This window comes from Mytilus galloprovincialis, chromosome 2, assembly GCF_965363235.1.
Source record: "Mytilus galloprovincialis chromosome 2, xbMytGall1.hap1.1, whole genome shotgun sequence".
Lineage (NCBI taxonomy): Eukaryota > Metazoa > Mollusca > Bivalvia > Mytilida > Mytilidae > Mytilus > Mytilus galloprovincialis.
Window position 1 is genome coordinate 27,308,953 of NC_134839.1, and position 20,812 is coordinate 27,329,764.

Here is a 20,812-nt window from a genome sequence, read left to right on the forward strand (position 1 = left end):
GTAACAACTTAATCAAATATGGTCCAGACTCTATCTAGTATGGTTCATTCTCAATCTAGTATTCATACCAGATTAAGTATGATTCATACTAGGTTGAATATAATAGATGGAGTAAGATTTAACCTAGATAGAGCATGGTTAAGACTTGGTCGAGTATCGTGATGGCACATATTCAATGGATCAGTACTAATAAATCAAGAGTTCCAAATGGTGAAGTTGAAATCATCTCTTCGTAATTTTTGCGAACACCGTCACGAGTTGGGTGACCGTTATGGAATAACCGTTTCACAAATGATATCGGATATGTTCCTTACGTCGTAACTACAGTCCCCTTCCATTTTATGAATGTGACCTACCGAATAAGACTATTTACCGGATTTGTTATCTCATAAGCAACACGACGGGTGCCACATGTGGAGCAGGATCTGCTTACCCTTCCGGAGCACCTCAGATCATCCCTAGTTTTTGATGGGGTTCGTGTTGTTTATTCTTTAGTTTTTTATGTTGTGTCATGTGTACTTTTGTTTGTCTGTTTGTCCATTTCATTTTTAGCCATGGCGTTGTCAGTTTATTTTCGATTTATGAGTTTGACTGTCCCTCTGGTATATTCGTCCCTCTTTTAGTGCACACTGTTAAGTATGATTTAGATAACAGTCGATTAATACAGTAAATTTTTACATTAGTTCAGACTGTTCGAGTAAAATTCAGATCAGTCGAGGACAGATATAGGTAATTTTGGAGTTTTCCTGGTTTGTAGTATTATGTGAATGAAGACGTCAAAGCGAGTTTTAATTCACGGTTAATTAGGAAATGACATAGACAAATCATCAAAATAAAGTACTTTTAAAATGAAGATTCATTTAAATTGTGTGCCGGAGAATCGATATTATACATTTTACTGATTATTTCGGTGGGTTGGTATAAAAATGAATTTCTTTCTGTAGAAAACTGTGCTCTAAACTGGAATTACAAAGATTATACATTTTGTCAAAAAGTTTGCATTTCATTAATTATTTTATTGAACAATAATTCTTTTTCCATCGTAAGAAGGTTTGCATATCACTCGGATTTTCGTTCTTAATATTATTTATATATGAGTTGTTATTGATGTAGGAATTCTCTTACTGAATAGAATATAGAGTATTTGCAATGAAATTGTGAATGAATAAAAAAGTGCGTGTCACTATTAAAAATTCGAACGAAGATCTATTGGAAAAAGAACTCATTGTATCAAGCATAACATAAACGACAGTAATATTATTGTATCCTAAGGTTGGCATCTTTTTTCATTTATTGTTGTAATGTAATCTGTTTTTTTCGAGCAAGTGCAGATCTATTGAGATAATCTATTTGCACTGGTTTTACATTTCTTAGGTAGTGTTGTTACACCACTGTCCAAGATAATTCTACCTTTTCCAATTCAGTAGCCTGTATTTTGCGGTTTGTGTTCGGTTGATATCTGGTCATATTTGTTTTTCGTAAATTGATGGTCAAGATTGAGGTCGTTGTTTTTGTTTGTTTGAAATAACATAGCACCATACAGTATTTACCATTACACCATATACCATTTACATAATAGTTCTTGACTAACTGGTCATTATCGTGATACATGGACTGCCCACAGGACTAAGATAGTGATAATGGCTGAGCCGATGGCGAGGTCATTTTCGCTGTCACAGTCAATATCACTGTTCTACGGGAAGCCCATGTATCACGATAATGACCAGTTATTCAATGACTATTATGTTTACTTCATTGAGGAACCATGTTTTTGAGAATTCTCATAAATTCAAAATGTCGAAAGCAAACTCGAGAAGTTGTAGGATTTCTATGACAAAGACCGAAGACAATGTTTTTGTCATACTGTCATTCATTTTAGTGAAATTTGTCAGAATATGAATACTTAATCAAGTTCTCTTTAATTTTATAATTTACCAAAACATATGGTAAACAATTCAACAACTTAAATATAATATTAAAAACAGGAAAATGTTTTATTAAAAGGACATCTCTCTTAACAGAGAAACCAAGCTTCAACGGTCATTAACAGACGCAAACCACGCCCACCGGTCATTATCATGTAAAAATCAATTTTCTGGTCCGTTTTGTTCTGTTTTAAAATGACTGATGGAATTTATTACTGAAAAATAATGACTGTCATGTGGCCCCTTTTTATCCAAAAAGAGAAGCTTATTCTTAACCAATATTAAATAAACACCATTACACCATACACGTTTTTTTGGGAAGTTTACAGCATTCAAGGGCTGTACCATACGTTGCGGGTGTTGTCATTGTTAGAGACCGTACTTTGACTTTTTATTGCTTATGTCCTCGTCATTTCAGCAGTGCTGCATAGCTGTTTCATTTGCAATAACCCAAGATCTCCTTTTGCATTTTAGTAAATTTGCAGTCATTATTTCTAACATTACAAAGTAGTAACTTACAGTGCCATGGCATAAATGATTGAGGCAAGGGTACTTCACCCTATCTGCAACAAATAATATGATTTTAAATGATGACAATAAAAGACAGTGTTTCGAAAAATATACAGCACCCCATTATATTCAGAGCATTTGAACATTGAGAAAAATATGAAATTATCAAAAAACTATGACAACTGGTAAACTCACTTGGACTAAACCCCAAACAGAGGGTATTTTCAACTACTACTTTAAACCTGTCATACTTTAAAATTCCGAAAAGTTACAAATTTCAACACATTTAAACAATAATAAAAAGTTTCTAAAACATTCTTAAGGTAGATTCATGGTATACCGCCATCTTGGATTGAACAATAACAGTAAAAAATCGGTCTAGTTATTTGCCTAAATCTGCAAATTTGGAGACAGATTTGCAATTTGATGGTTAGACTGTTTAATAATATAAAGAAAACTTGGCAATTTATTGTATAATTCTAAATAACTAAACAAATATCATTTAATTTTGCTTTTTGAATCCTTTTTTTCAAATGAGCCATTTAAGGGAAGATAACTCTTTTAGTAAAAAATTTATACTGGACAGATAGGGAATTCTTTTCTTTTTACTTGTAGCAAGAAAACAAGTTCGGTGACACCATTTTTTCTTTTTATTTTCTTAAAACATATTACGAAACCTATCTTTTCACAATTTATTTCAAAATTCTATCTCATAGATTATTTTTAATGCACACAATTGTGTTTTTCCATTAACAATCTAACCAAATTTAGGCAATTTTCAACGACTCATAGCTTGAAAAATAGCACGGTGACCCCTACTTTTTATTATATTTTTGAAAAGAGCATATTAAAATCTTCATTCTGGCTAAGTATAAGAAAATTCTGTCTCAAAAAAGATTTACTTATGATCTACCTTAAAATACTTCAAATCAATTCTACATTATTCAAATACTTCTACATCTTAAAAATCAGAACTGTAAAGGGTGTACGGTTATGTTCACTAAATGATCGACTGCTTGAACTATGTTTACTAGATAAATAAAGGTGATGATACACCGCATGAGAAACACTACAGTTTCTCAACTTTTAGAGTGAATGCGATTCTTTAATATTCTTTTTATTTTTTTTATTTGTTTTTGGAATTTTTCAAAGATGTGAACATCGGTGAACAACTGTTGTCAATTTAGATAACATAACACTTGAATACACTCAGTCTGTCATTTGCTATACAATATTTCAGTATTGTGTTATTAAGATTTGAAAACTGCTTATACAAACTTGAATAAAAGAGAAAATATTGATAATCTTTCGGAATACTCTTAAGTATTTTATTCTTATGAAACTTAAACAAAAACGTTCAAACACATACATAAATAAAAAAAAAAAACTTACATTGTTGTGAGAAACCATCTATACATGACTGATCATAACAGCTACATTTAGAGTCTCTCAAATTTGGGCACTCATTCTACAAGTATAATTAGATACCATCAAATAATGAAATAAAACATGAAATAAAAGAAGAATCATAATAATAGAATAGCTGTGAAAAATTTGGTTGAGTAGATGACACCTTTAATTGACAACTACTACATGTTTGCTGTTGAAGGACCGTGGTTCTCTCCACGCATAAACTTTTCCTTCACAAATGTAAATTGATACCATGGATATAGCTTACAACGTCAAACACTCGTTCCGTTAACAGTTAATAAATTGCATAGACATTCCTTTTTTGTTATCATTTTAGAAAGGAAAAAGCATCTTAAACTATTAAGCAAAACTCTTCCGAAAACTAGATTCTTATAACGAATTAACCAACAATGACTGTTTAACTAATAAATAGGCTTACTAAAATATCTTTGCCATTACATTTTCCATGAAGAGTACCATTTGATGTGTCAATATCACAGTGACTCCGGTTTTTGCCAACCTGAAAATAAGGACATGCAGAATCTCTGTGATATAGGAAAGAGATATATATTAATTGTTTATTTATTTGGCAACTTAAATTAAAATAACAGAACTCAACACATCAAAAAACACCTAAGTCAAAATGATAAATCTTAGAGTATCTTTAATCTTCTGATATAGTACAAAATGAACAACGATAAGGATCAAATCATGAAATAAACTAGGCTATAATAATGTTTTATCTAACATAATGAAAAGGCACTATCGGAACAGTAATTATATCATTAAGTAGTCACTTCATTTAACAAAACCTTTCTATTTTTTCTGTACATGACTTCAGAAATAAATATATTATTTCAATTATTAAACATTTAGATTATATAACAAAAGCATTGAAAATGTTAAGCTTTGATTTTCAAAACCATAATGATGTTTGTCTTTTATGCTTCTGCAATTTGTTATTATGCAGGTACCCCCATATCATTTTAGAGGTTGAAATATTTGACTAACTTATTTAACATTGAATTACATCATACCTTTGATGTATGTAAAACAGAACTTAGCCTCCAGTGGTTTGGTAAAAAAAAGCAAAAATACCCCTACACCAAGAAATTCTGATTTACGATTTGAAACTTATATTAATGACACACCATCAGAATTATTTCAGATAAAGCTTATACTTATTGTCATAAAACGTATTAGTATGGACATTTTTCAATTATAACAGATACAGTAACTCTAAAGATAAATAGAGCAGTACAGTTCCAAATAAGTAGATAAAAAATTATGATTTCGGTTTTGAATGTGCGATAGACACATGTTTCCGGATGGGTGGCATTTTTACCAAAACATTCGTTATTTGTATACATTCTCTCCATATGCAATCTTAGGCTGTACATTTAAGACCCTAAGATTTAAACAGATTTCAAACAGATATATATGAGTTATAATGACAAACAATATTTACAGGATTTCATTAAATAATTTTATCATTTTATCCATGATTTTGTTTTAAAAAAAATCAGATGAATAATGAAAATATTTTTTATCTAGAAGTCAATGTTGATTTAACAAATTCAAGTAAACCGAAAAAGTTAGGAAATCGGATGTAAGTAATTTTGTCACATTTTCTATACTGACATGATTTGTATATATCTGATGTATTATAATGATGTATATTAAAAATACGCGTATGGTATAATGGTAATTATTTGTTGTGTTTGTGGAATAGTGTATGATGCATGCCTGATGTTGAATATTTTTTTAAAACTTGTTATTTAACAATTCCCCCAAACACATCGCATGATTCAAAATGAACAGGGAAATTGGTATGGGTAATGGTCATGGTTATTTGGATGGAGAGTTGTCTCATTGACACTCATACCACATATTCCTATATCTATGGTAAATGATGTGTGGTAAAATAGTGTTAGGATGTTTTATGCATGGTCCATGGTTTATGTTATGATTCGGACGTTTACACAATACAAGGACTCTAATGAACAAATATGAGAGATGTCAAAAGAAAATTAATTGATGAGAAGTTTTGGCTTTAAAACAGTTGGAAAGCACTTTCATTGTGTAATTTTTCTCTCAGATGTAACATTAATATGTTAATATACACAGTCACGTATATTGAATTATAGTGTTTTGTTTATATTATGAGATTCAGGATTTTGGGTTTAAATTAAGAGACCAAAACTTACCTGTACTGTTACTGATCTATTTTTACACCTAATATCAGTATTGTTTAAACTTTTGACACTGACGGAGGCCATTTGTTTAGCCGAAATATTTGTCAACACGATTTAATAACAACATTTTCGTATAATAACATCTTATATCAGTAGCGTTGTGCAAATATTTAGACTGATATTTTTTTTTCCTTTTCTGAATAATATCGTCTATTCTAGACGATCCGGTACATAGTAAATTTGCTGGTTGGTCCTTTTTATAGACTTCTATATACACATCTATAATACTAAAATTACGAGGTCCAATTTGTCAGCCGTCATCACGTAAAAACGATGAATCAAGGAATTCAACTTTATATATAACTAATATAGAACAAAGGTGTAGATTAAAAATTACACCACTCCAGGCCCTTTTGTTTTCCACGTAATTAATATTGCCAATAATTAAGAAGTTCCGGGTCGAGTCCGATACCGATACCAATAGTATATTCACCTGTTACCAATAATATTACCTTATCTGTACGTTCCGCATCTGACAGGCGCACCAACAAACGGTGTATTCAGGATTAATATGCTATATACACGGGTCATAATCACAGGGTTGACACTACTAAATTGTCAAATTGTTACCTATTGTAGTATTGTAATCAGTAAGACTTTCTAAGATAACAATACGAATACTTAAAATCTGGACTAAAAATAAGGCGTATAGGGACAGTTTTCAATTGTTAGTGGGCATGACGTAAAACAGCCATTTTATTTATAACTAATATAGGACAATGCTGTTGATTAAAAAATACTCCATTTCGGGACCTTTTGTTTTCCAAATAATTAAAATTACCAATAATTGGTAAGTTCCAGTTCGACGGGTTCAAACAGAAAGATTTGAAAGCAGAGAAAACTGTATATCTTATAATCGGCATCACTTTATCAGATGACAATTATACTTATACTCAAATAAGGCTTGCGCATAGTTATATAATTTAATTCAGTCACGGACCCGCGATATCACGGGTATGTTCTAGTATATATATATATGTACAGCTCGTCTAAACATCAACCCAACAATGTTACATCTGTAAATTTACTTTCGCAAATTTTTGGTTCAGATCAGCTAATTATCTAAAGTAAAGGATCCTACAAATTAATGTAAGATACAGTCACAGAAAATAATTATATTTATAAGTATGTCTGAACCAGTGACAACTCTACAACAGATTTACCCATCGGATCACCAGCAGTGATGGTGATACATGGCTGTGTACATTATGTATATACAACTCGTCTAAACATCAACCCAACAATGTAAGATCTGTAAATTTGCTTTTGCAAATGTTTTGTTCTTTCCGGGATTCGAACCTATGCTCCTGAAATATCGTGACACCAAATCGCCTGCACTGTAGCCGTCCCGCGAGACCACACGACTATATATCTATATGCATAAAATAATTAGTTAAATAAGTAACAAGTAACAGTTCCAGTTCAATCGATTTCATCCTTCCATTGGGACTCTTCAGGATGTAACACACGGCCAGCGAAAGCTCTTTTTTTGAGAGCCCAGGTGGTCGTGTGGTTTAGCGGGACGGCTGCAGTGCAGGCGATTTGGTGTCACGATATCACAGTAGCATGGGTTCGAATTAGACGAGTTGTATATATATATATATATATATATATATATATATATATATATATATATATATATATACAACTCGTCTAAACATCAACCCAACAATGTTAGATCTGTAAATTTGCTTTCGCAAATTTTTGGTTCTTCCCTCGCCGGGATTCGAACCCATGCTACTGTGATATATATATATATATATATGAATCAATGCAAAAAGAAGAAACAAAAATAGAGTACTTACAGTAGTTTGATCACACGTGTGACCAAAACAATTTAAAGTTCCTACACTGAATAAGAATGGCGTCGATAATTCCAAAACTGCACTCACTACAAAATATGACACAAATACTAAATCGTATGATTATACAGATAAGGGCAAATAAAGCACTACAAAGAATAACACGAATCAATATACTAAAATCAAAATAATTATACACAATTTAAAGTCTTTCCATCATAAATTTACAATTGAAGATAAGGTTATTTTCGGTTTTAAAAAGTCACTACAGGCGTAAGCAGGTCGATTATACAACAATCTTTAAAAAACGCAGATAGAGGGGTGACAAAATGAGAAATGTGCTTATTATTTTTTTTTAGTGGACCGGCATATCTGCAGGCTGCAAGTGATTTTTTTTGAAAAAGTACTACATTAATTTTACTTTTGTACCCGGTCATAGCCATTTTCATAAAATGGTAATAAAAAGACATGTTGATTTTATTTTAACTCGACAACCAATTTTACTTTTTCTTTTCATAGTCATCAAATTCTTGATTTTGCATTTTATGAAGAGTTCATTCATACTAATTGTGAACCTATAATTTCTTCTATTTTGCTTTATTTTTTTTTATTTTCACTCAGTTTCAGGATTATGCACCCTGTAATTTGACTGAGACATTTTTGCAAAAAAGATAATTTATCGAGGTTTTCTAAAAGTTCAAACTAAATATTTTATAACAATAAAAGTCAAATTGGAACGGATAAAAAAAATTGAAACCAACACGTTTAATAATTTCTTGCGTCCGAAGCGCTTTTCTAGATTTACCCTCATCAGGAACGCCCAAAGCCAAACATTTGAAATCCGAAGATGAATAAGATCCGAAACCGTTGAAGAGCTATATGTAAAAAAATACCCAAGTATTATTAAGTGTTATTCAGGGACTATATCTACGCATTGCAGTCTACAAATGCTGACATCTGCACATGCTGTTGCTTTTTTAAAATTATTTTTCCTAGTTTTCTGACCAGAAACATGCCAATGCCTTTTCACTGCACTATAAGTATGTTCTGCAAACTCAAATCATAGACACGCCATAACAATCTACGTTTGTTTCAATCTGACAAAGGGCTAACCATTTGATAAGATACTCTATTCTTATTTTTAAAAATGACATAAAGAAAGACAGTCAGTCCATTTTTCACAAGTGTTTATTTTCAATTCATGAGTTTGACTGTTCCTCTGGTATTTTTGGTCCCTCTTTTAATACCAAGGCCCTTTACGATAGAGTTTTCTCTGTAATTTTGCAACTAAGCAATCGAAAGAAAGAAGATTAGAATGATTTACATGCTCTAGAAGTTTTCTCATATTCGTTTTGTGTTATCCTTAAAGACTTAACTGCTTGTGCACAAAAAGTCTTTGTGATGCCTTTTTTATTGGTGAAAGACTGACCAATACTGCTGCTTCCTACTTTATGAATTGAAAACTAAGCACAATTCAGCAAAACTACAGTGTAAGTTTGACAAAATCAATCGTTATTTTAAACAAAAATGACAGGAAGAATCAAATGTTGGTTTCGGAAGCCTTATATATGTGCTGATTCTGGAGTTTATGATCAAAACACAGTAATCATATTCTTATTTGCGAACAGTTTACTGCCATATGATGCTCCAATGGCTCGTTTATGTTTAATGGAAAGAAAAACAAAAATATGGACGGCGTTCCTTGACAGTCGCAGTTCATGTTTTGTTGTCTTATTCAAAAGCACTGAGGGCAAAGACGATTGTTTTATTGTTCAAAAGGATCACACATTTGCTTGAAGAACTGAGAACACATACCGATTTTCCTCGAAAGACATATGTCATCATATTTCAGTCAAGACCTTTTTTACCTGCAAAGGAATATGGCTTGAAATAAGATGTGTGCATTCCACACACAGAGTTCGCCTTGTTCAAGATTTTGATTATATTGAGTTCTGAGGGATCTAACCACAAAGCAATTTCTGAAGAAGACGATGTCCAAACAAATTATGTAAACTCAGAAATTTTGGAAAATTATTACGTATACGTATAATACAGTAGAACTCATAAATGATGGTTACATCTGTGACTATGTTTATTATTGAACCCAGGGAAAAAACAATGAGAAACCCGGTTGTCTGAAAATGTTGTGCGCTTTGCATTTAAAGAACCTTTGTAACAACTCTTTCTTATGGGTCAATAGACTGCTATTGTCAAAAATCCTTCCCATACAATTTAAATAGTTATCAAAGGTACCAGGCTTATAATTAAATACGCGTTTCGTCTACATAAGTCTCATCAGTGACGCTCATACCAAAATAGTTATAAAGCCAAACAAGTACAAAGTTGTTCACAATAGAAAAATATATGTTTACCTATCAGTACCCTTTTCTACTGACCAAACTGAATTTCCCTAAAACGGGCATTCTATGATTACACTTGTTTTCAAAATAGCTCTAACATGAACTTCTGTTGTTTACTCTTTCATTATATGAGTTATGTATTGCAAATTTTATGTGAAGATTGAGAAAATCCTGGGCTTTAGAAATCATGACTCAGCATAAATTCCCAGTTTACAGTATGCATAGTTTACCTGAAGTTCAGTATGCAAAGAAAATTCATAACATATGCATATATGTTATTTACATGATTAGGAAGTACTTATATTAACTCTTTGCAGTCATTGAAACTCATAGATCCTTGTCAAACATTACTGTAATGTAGTTGTTATCCTGTCGAAAACCAATGCTCAAGCCGTAACAACTGACTATGCTTATGACCGCGACACAACAAAAAAACACAATAGAGATACAAAAACATTCCTACAAGACTAACTACAGTATGTTCTATCCTCAAAATTCACTATATATTTCATGTTCGCAAACACAGCATTATTATTTAGCAAATGTGAGGTCCCAGTGGCAAAAAAAAACAGAAAAAAACCCCCAAAAACTAATAAAATATTTTTTTTTATCTCTAGTATTCTGAAATTCTTTCGATTTGCTATCAGAGTAGTTTCATACCGGTTGTCACGTGAGAAGATATGCACATATGATAAGCTGACAATAATGAAAGTATCGATTTCTAAAGTTTTAAAAATTAGTATAACACTAGAATGTCTGTTAAATTCTCGTATTTTTGAAATAGCAGGTGAAATCCTGACCTGCATAGTCAGACAAGATTTCAAATAAAACTTGACAATAAAACACATAGTCTAAACATTTCCCAATTGGCTGATGACACATAGCTCCTCTTGCTCAATTCAAAAAAAATAATTTAAACCTAGCGTTGAATAAAGTAGAATTATTTGGAACACATTCTGGCTTAAAACTCAATAAATCTAAAATAGAAAGTATATTGTTTGGCACATTCAGACAATGTATACAGAAAAAAAATGAAAATATTCACTGGAGCAAAGAACCAAATAAACGTTTAGGTGTATACTTTGGATAAGATGAAGACAAATGTGATAAATTAAATATTGAAAAAAAATGAAACAGTCAAAAAAATTAATACTTGATTGGGAAAAACTAAGGTGCTCCGGAAGGGTAAGCAGATATAACAGTTGCTAAGTCACTTATCTTACCTAAGCTTATTTGTTAAGCTTCGCTTGTTTCCAAACCCAATATTTACAAAAATGATTTCAAGAAAAGGTTAAACGAACAACACTTACCAAAGGTCACACAAATGGAGTCTGGAAATGACAGACATTGATAATTTCTTAAATGAATTTCATGAGTTAAACGATTAACTGCAACGGAATTTGCTAATTGGAAAGTCATTACAACATATTATTTAAACAAAATTAGGTTAACAACAACCTTATGTGTCATATGATCCTAGACAGCATAAACTTACCTCCTAATTTAAGTAATACACTAACCTCATTTTACTTGAACATATTAAAGAACTGGTACAAAACAAATAATAAACTAAAAGAATCATACCTATCACAAACTTTAAAAACATCAGGCAGAAAATGTTGTAGGGTAACAAAATTAGAAAATTTAAAGGAAAATGTATAGCTTATTCATATTGGATAAAAGCTGGTATTATTTTCATCAATGATAGCATTGATAAAAAGGGGCAAGATATGGTCACATACATTTAATACAAAGACTTTAGTATTGGGCTATAAAATAACTTTTTTTGGATTTGTGCGTCGCTGGTGAGTCTTCTGTTTGCGAGCTGTGCATCTGGCGTAAATACAAAAGTTAATCCTGGTATTTATGATAAGTTTAAGTACATGATTCTGTGTATAAAAATCTCCTCCTAATATGCATAATTTATCAAATGAAAGTTCAATTATAATGTCGAGAGTAACAATATTAAACTAAAGTTTAAGCTTTCTGTGAGAACTTCAATAAAACCGATAAAGTCATCAAGATAACTGATCAACCGACATTAACGGTAGTTACAAAAAGATTAAGGCCAATGATGACAAAGTTTTAATACTCAGAAATAAAACCGGACAAAACTGTACACTTTCCGCTATCATATGACTATATATTTTTTATATATTTTCCAAAAAATGTATGTATTAACTATGAGTTGCAAAACCAAGAAGCTACTTATAAATATGAATTCACCGGATAATTTTCCTGGTTATTCAGTGATACTAGGCCAACTGATGTAGGTCGAGTAATTTGTCATAACAGCAAAGAAAAGTACAGTAAAGAATCGTTTTTTTTTAGAGAAAAACAAATTGAAACAGAGTGAAGATATTGATGGAACTGCAAAAGAAACGTTAGATTATATGCAGATTTTCTGAAGGTTATAAAGCTGAAATCAATAGTATTGTAATAAGAAAAAACGATTTTTCCATTTGAAAAAAAAGTTAGTTTATGTTTTACTATGTAAAGTCTGCTGTTCCACAAAGCAAGCCGCTTTTGTAGACATATTTTATATTCATATATGTTTTGTTTTGTTAACCTGCTGGTTCCCAGATATTATCTCTGTTTTGCATCTCACAGAGACACACATAGGAATTTAACCTTAATTTTAAGTTTTTAAATTATTAAAGTTTACTTTTACATTACCTTCGTTTGGTAACTCGGTAATTTGTTTGAGCTTTTGATTTTATTTTTTTATAGGGACGATACGATTTGAATTTTCCTAGGAGTTCGGTACTTTTTTAAAATTTTACTTTTTCTAAAAACTGCTTGTTTCTTGTCTGTCTTAGAAACTACATTTGTATCGTGACTTGTAACCAATTCTTTGAGCTGGACATACAGATACACTGAATCAATCATCAAGTCACGTTAAGTAATGTTTTGTTAGTAACTGGTTTTATTTACAGGACTTGAATAGTTCCGTTTATTTATTTCATATTGCTAACCATTTCAGTTTTAGAATTACAAACTGTTTGACTACCTTGCGTGCGATTGTACCAAATAAAGTGTTTTCTAGAATGATGTTTCAAATATAGAAATGGTGTCATTCTTTGATAATATTTAAAATGTAAGCATAACATTACAGATGGTCAACTTAGTATTAAAAATTGTAAGATTGTCTTACCAAAAAGAAGTGCAAGGAGATTATTAACATCCATTATCGTTCGTTACATACATACGAATGACCCAAATTCCCCATAAAGTTTAGTGCAGGTCGAAAAACAGTCCTTATCATGTCATAGGTAGTCAAAGTAAAATCAACACAAATTCTTAACTAACATATCTTACAGTAAAACATTAAAATTTATATAATATTTCAAAACACCCCAAGTATTTGTTGGCGTTCGTGTTGCTCAGTCGTTAGTTATCTATGTTATGTTTTGTGTACTATTGTTTATTCGTTGGTCTTTTTTTTAGTCCTGGCGAAGTTATTTTCGATTTATGAGTTAAAATGTCCCTCTGGTATCTTTCGCATCTCTTTTGTAATAAATCAAGCATAGATATTCTAGCATTTAAAGAAATTGTTTAGGTTTCAAGTCACGATGGGCGAATTGCATCAGACGCTTTGACTTCAATGCATCATGCGCGATCATTTCGAACGACATACAATTCCCTCATGTTCTAGTACCTTCTTTAAAACTGATTTATGAATTTGAAGATCGTTAAAACGATGTTAGAATTTTAGAAAAACGTAAATTAATAATATTTTTTTTTTACTAAAAGCAAACATTTCAGCAGTCGATTCTTCTATATTCAAAAATATTAAAATATTATATATATTTTGTATTTTGAGTTTGGTTTGCATTTTTCGCAATGACAAATTATAACCACTTTAAATAAGCAATCAGCCAAGAATAATGTGAACGGTCTGCCTTTTATATATGTTTTAACGTTTTTTTTTACTTTTTGTGGCAAGTTTATCAAGTTTTATATACAAGTTTTATAACGTATCGGATGAAGTTTTCTAAGATGTGAAAATGGTCAAATTTAACCATTTTTCTTATACAAAGGCGATCAGTTTATTTAATTGAATATAATTATCTCTTTCTTTAAAGTTTCTAAAAATTGAAACAGAATTTATCAAATTGCATATAAAGAAGAAGATGTGGTATGATTGCCAATGACACAACTCTCAACAAAACGACTAATAACAAAGACATTAACAAATATATGTCATCGTATGGCCTTTAACAATAAACAAAGCCCATTGCTTTCTCATTGTCGGGTAAGTAAAACAAAATATTATAGATTTATAAATGCTACAAACCAAAATACTGCAAAACAACATTTACTAAAAGTACTAATGGTTCGGTAAAATAAGGTTTATTCTTTAAAAAAAAACCCTGGAAAGTTCGTATTGAAATAGAGGAGTGGCGAAAGATACCAAAGGAACAGTCATAATCATAGATCAAAATAAACTGACAACGCCATGGTTAAAAAAGACAAAGAAAAACAGACAAAAAATAGTACAATACACATCATAGAGAACTAAAGACTAAACAACCTACAAAAAAAACCCCAAAACTGTTAGTGATCTGAGGTCTTCCGGAAGGGTAAGCGGATCCTGCTCCACATGTGGCACCTGTTGTGTTGCTCATGTTATTACGAACCCGGAAAATAGTCTAATTCGGCAAGTCACATTCGTGGTGAAAAGGAAATTGGATTGTAGTTACGACATGAGGAACATATTCTATATCATCTGTGAAACTCCTAGCTTTTGGTGGTGTTCGTTTTGTTTGTTCTTCAGTTTTCTATGTTGTGTCATATGTACTATTGTTAGTCTGTTTGTCCTTTTCATTTTTAGCCTTGGCGTTGTCAGTTTATTTTCGATTTATGAGTTTGACTGTCCATCTGGTATCTTTGGTCACTCTTTTATTTCATAACGGTCAACCAACTCGTGATGGCGTCCTTAAAATTTACGAAGGGATGATTTCAACTTCACCATTTGGACCTCTTGGTTTACAAGCTTTCTTGTGAGCAACAATCCTCTTTCAAGAAAATCATGATAGGAAATACAAGCACGTGAATATCGTATCAATTGCGAGATATATACTCCGTATGTAGGCTATTCTGGAATGTCGCTACATAGAATTGGAAAGTTCACAATCGGGAAACTGAAATCATCTCTTTTGTCGTAAAGTTTTGGTTTTAACCGTCCCTCATTGTCAATTTCTAGATGTTAGTCAAGATATGAGGCAGACTTAACTGTATCTGTTGTATCCTTTATCTCTTGTTCGATGCGATAGACGCGTTTAACATAGTCACCAAATTTTGAATTATGTAGTGAGAGATCATCATCTACATAGCGGAAGGAAAGTCAAAGGATAATGCTAACTTTTTATCTTTTTTCCTAAGAAGTTTCCATATGAGTATGAATTCAGCCTCATAATGATAAAGAAAAAAGGTCGGCAAGATGAGGGTCATAATTGGTTTCCAATAGAATGCCGACAGTCTTTTGAAAAACGCGTCCTTCAAACATAACAAATATGTTGTCAATCAAGAAATTTTAGAATGGTATTCCCCTTGTATTATTAGAAGGTTTTTGTTTTTCTGATATTACCTAACTCACCATAAGAAAGTTTTTATGTGAAACATGGTGTATTAGCGTCAACAGTTTATACTAAATGTTTAAGAGCAATCATCTGAAATTATTTATATCTAAATAGGAGTTTAACTAACTTGATATTTTCATTAAGTTACGAAAAAAATCATACTATCTTACTATGTTCACAAAATATTTTTTTTCATCGTTCCAACTTTGCGATTTATTTGTAAAAAAAAAACCCCACCATTTGTTCGTGCATTTAACTGTACAAAAGTATAACAGTATCTATAATTATAAAAAAAGAAATAGTTGTTAGGATAGAATGAGGAAAGCAAATATTTTTGAACTGGAAATAATCATGTACAGACAATCAATAATGCTGATTTTAAAGAAAAAATGCGGAAGCGTAAACTTGAAACTTTGTCACTTTATCTCGTATAAAAATTCATCAGAGATATCAATTTTTTTGAATTTGTTCACCACACGTGCGTTTCATTTTATAGATTGCAAGAACCAATTATGATACAGGTTGCATGTCTGTAAATGAAGACAATGCCACAGAAATTTTTTTTACATTTACAAATATACCACTTTTACTTTGATGTTCCGTAAAAGAAATATATCATAGAATGGAAAGCTCATATGCATTACAATTATTTCCAAAGGTCACGATATAGGGCTGTACAGCATATTTTCAATATTTATATGCGCCAAACCTAAGAGTTTTAACTTATACTAAAGTTATGAACTCCCCATCCTTTAACTTTGGGTCTTCCTCTGAATTCAAGGAGGCCGCTATTTATGTTTATCTATTATGGTAATATTGCTTCGCAAGATATGTCTCTATGATATGAAATATTGATATCATAACTCGGGATCAGTAAGAAAACAAAACGAAATATATATGAACAGTATATATATTCCTGAAAGACGCGTTGTTTGTGAAATAGCTATATTAACAAAGTGCAATCTATAATGAAAAATTGCATAAATTAAAGAACAATAAAGGTTCCTGTTGCTTTCTTAGTAACATAATTTGTACTTATCTCCCTTGTACCTTGCAATCCATTTGGGAACAGCCAAATATATAATTTTGTCTTTGGTATAAAGCCCAGTACACATAGTCTTTGTAATAGAAAATACCGGTTGCCCACCAATCTGGATTAAACATGATTTTAAATTGTTGATTGTATCACAAAACACGTATCAGTAACGTTACGCTTAAATCAATAGTAAGACTGTTAAATCAAATAATAAATAGGACCTTGAAAATCGAGAGTTTCAAGAAGAAGGGAAAAATACGCAGAACTATTAACTATCACTTCGTCTATAGCACATATACGTATTTTAAATGTGTTTGATCATGTGAAATATAAAAAAAATACACTACATCGGACTCGGACTTCTTTTAAACTGAGTTTTACTGTGCGTATTGTGATGTGTTTGTTTTTTTTACATTGATTAGAGGTATAAGGGAAGGTTTGAGATCTCACACTCCTCAGCATTGTTGCGCCTGCCTCAGGTCAGGAATCTCTGGCCATTCTCAATTTTATTAACACGAAAGGTGGCTTCCAAAAGACAATGAAGTGATCTATAAAATAATGAACCATGATAATATTAATTTATGAACATTCCAGCAGCATCTGCATACGGTGTATATATCTCCCAATTGATACGATATTCCCGTGCTTGTATTACCTATCATGATTTTCTTGACAGAGGGTTGTTGTTCGCAAGGAAGCTGTTAAATCAAGAGTTCCAAATGGTGAAGTTGAAATCCTCTCTTCGTAAATTTTACTGACGCCATGACGAGTTGGTTGACCGTTATGGAATAACCGTTTCACAAATGATATCGGACATGTTCCTTACATGGTAACTACAATCCTTTTCCCTTTCGAAATTTTGAATTTTTGAAATACTAAGGCTTTTCTACCCCAGGCATAGATTACCTTAGCCGTATTTGGCACAACTTTTTGGAATTTCGGATCCTCAATGCTCTTCAACTTTGTTCTAGTTTGGCTTTATAAAGATTTTGATATGAGCGTCACTGATGAGTCTTATGCAGATGAAACGCGCGTCTGGCGTACTAAATTATAATCCTGGTACCTTTGATAACTATTTTGTAGACGAAACGCGCGTTTGGCGTAAATACAAATTTAGTCCTGGTGAGTTTATTTACAACCACTGGGTCGATGCCACCGCTGGTGGAGATTTATTTCCCCGAGGGTATCACCAGCCCAGTAGTCAGCACTTTTTGTGCTGACATGAATAATCATTGATATAGTTATAATTATCAATTTACTGTTTACAAAATTTAGAATTTTTGAAATACTAAGGCTTTTTTTACCTCAAGCATAGATTACCTTAGCTGGATTTGGCAAAACTTTTAAGAATTTTGGTCCTCAATGCTTATCAACTTCGTACTTTATTTGGCCTTTTTAACTTTTGTGGATTCGAGCGTCACTGATGAGTCTTTTGTAGACGAAACGCGCGTCTGGCGTATATACAAAATTTAGTTCTGGTATCTATGATGAGTTTATTCATAAATGTGACCTACCGAATGTGTTATCTCATAAGCAACACGACGGGTGCCACATGTGGAGCAGGATCTGCTTACCCTTCCGGAGCACCTAAGATCACCCCTAGTTTTGAGTGGGGTTCGTGTTGTTTATTCTTTAGTTTTCTATGTTGTGTCATGTGTACTAATTGTCTGTTTGTCCTTTTCATTATAAGCCATGGCGTTGGCAGTTTATTTTCGATTTACGAGTTTGACGGTCCCTCTGGTATCTTTCGTCCGTCCCTCTTTTATGGTAATATGTTGCTATGGTTTGAATTACAATTCAACTCATGTTAAATGATGACAGTTATTATTTTTTACTTTGAGAATAGTTCGGATATCATATTGGAAAATGTTTCTGTCCCAATAAGAATAACTATCAATGTCTCAGATTAATAAAATAGGAACTTAATAACAAAGTTGTATTTCTCATTTTCAATAGGCATTGAATACAATGTCCCGTTAATAGAAAAGTGAGAAATTCAAATAAAGTTTTTTTTTTCGTTATCTAACCATCGGAAATATTGTACTCTAGCAATGTCCTACGAATGTTGTTGAATGTTGTTGAACATGAAGACAAGAAGGTGGCAATGAGACAACTTTACCACAAATTAACATTTATATGGTGATAAGGAAATAGATAATCAGACCATATGATTTGATTTATAAAAGCAGTTTTGCATGCATCTCATGATTTCAATTTTATGTCAACTCTTATGTTAATGAACCATATGCATGTAAATGTTAATTTGTGGTAATGCGTCGCAAAGGTGTAGATTGCAATTCAAACTAATGTTAAATGATTACAGTTTGAATATGTTACTTGAAGAATAGTTCGGATATCATATTGGGAGAGATTATTTTTTTAGCGAGAATACATACTTATGTCCCAGATAAGTTTTAAAATAGGAACTTAGAAACAGAGTTGTTCTGCCCACTTTCAAGTAGTTACCAGGTTAATCAGTGTTGCTCTTTATATGAAGCATCGGATTAACGTCTCCATTTTAGACCGGACATTGCTGCATATTTGTTAATCTCGCACAGTTAAGCTAACGTCCTACTTTGTGGAACGGTTTACTGCATGTTGGAGGAAAACAAATGGTAATCAAATTTAATCCCAGGTCACTCTTGGTATGTACATGAACGTGGAAATGCTAATAAACATAAACATATTTATAATTGTAAAGCAGTTAAAAGAAAAATGGACATTGATTTGAACATTTTATTTCAGACAAAAGGAATTTCAAATTAATTGATCTTCGTATACCACGTGGTTGTATTCGGAACTAACATGGAGTTGCATTTATCCTCGGTACAACAGAAATGACAAGAAAAGGCATACGGATTGCGCACTACTCCATACCGTTTACAATAATCTAGATCGGCCGACTCTGTTATCCATTTCTTTTCACATGTAGCTAAATCAACGCATCTGAAACAAAATTATGATATATTTAACTGTTAAATCCATAAATGTTTTAAACACTAACCACATTGACGATACATTCCTGAACAATAACCGAGCATGTGAGGCGATTTAATCCGTTTGCATTGAAAAGGTAAAGTATCCTATCAGTAGAAGTGTGTAAACTTATAACGGTTACAAATGAAAACAACATTGTTTTATTCATTAATATTTTTGAATATAATACGACGGTTAAATAACAACGCATTTGCTGAATGTATGCAAGAAAGTAGTTATCATGTTCTCAGAGTATGAGGTCTTAAAACATAATGTTTTGGTGTGTACAGTTTAATTTTAGTCTATCAACATAATTCAATCATAAGCAGTAATTTGCTTTGAACTCGCATTCAGTAAATATGTGTATTCTAAGATCGGTACTTGTTGTCTTCAGTATTTTTGTTCTCTGTGTCAATGTTTTAAATCAAGTCTTATTTGATATTGTTTAATAGTTGGTTCATATTTTGTGCTGTAACCAGTTTAACTCAATGACTACACTGACCAATGTTATAGGGAAGATTTGTTTTTGTATATTGTTTTGTACCTAACTTTTGAATTGATTAACATTGTGTCTTTTTGTGTCATTTCCTGACCATTTATAGCTTTCTTTATAGAATGAGTTAAACTTATTAATGATGGCCGAACGATGATCAACAGCTTCTAACATCTACTACTTTTGGTAATGGTGGAGAATAATCTCACTGGTAAGCATGTCAAGTTCTCTTATTTCTCTCATGAATAATATTTTTATAACTTGAAAGATATATAGGTAGATATGGTATGAGTGCCAACGAGACAACTCTTCATGTAAGTAACAATTTATAAAAGTAAAACATTAGAGGTCAAAGTACGGCCTTCAACACGGAGCCTTGGCTCACACCGAACAACAAGCTATAAAGGGCCCTAAAATTACTAGTGTAAAACCATTCAAACGAGAAAACCAATAGTCTAATCTA

General features: G+C 31.9%; 2 protein-coding genes across 2 annotated transcripts in view; both read right to left on the minus strand.

Moving 5' to 3' along the window:
- Positions 1 to 13,532, minus strand: part of LOC143063287 (uncharacterized) — a 61,144-nt gene extending 47,612 nt beyond the window's left edge. Inside the window, exons 1-5 of the mRNA XM_076235342.1 lie at positions 13,417 to 13,532; positions 7,906 to 7,991; positions 4,285 to 4,365; positions 3,828 to 3,903; positions 2,445 to 2,488 (exon numbers count right to left, since the gene is read on the minus strand). Coding sequence (XP_076091457.1) covers positions 2,445 to 2,488; positions 3,828 to 3,903; positions 4,285 to 4,365; positions 7,906 to 7,991; positions 13,417 to 13,450 — 321 coding nt within the window. The 5' untranslated portion in view covers positions 13,451 to 13,532. The remainder of the gene's footprint in view (positions 1 to 2,444; positions 2,489 to 3,827; positions 3,904 to 4,284; positions 4,366 to 7,905; positions 7,992 to 13,416) is intronic.
- Positions 13,533 to 19,602: 6,070 nt separating this feature from the next.
- Positions 19,603 to 20,812, minus strand: part of LOC143063282 (uncharacterized) — a 42,492-nt gene continuing 41,282 nt past the window's right edge. The window contains exon 16 of the mRNA XM_076235338.1: positions 19,603 to 19,826. Within this exon, the coding sequence (XP_076091453.1) occupies positions 19,643 to 19,826 (184 nt within the window). The 3' untranslated portion in view covers positions 19,603 to 19,642. The remainder of the gene's footprint in view (positions 19,827 to 20,812) is intronic.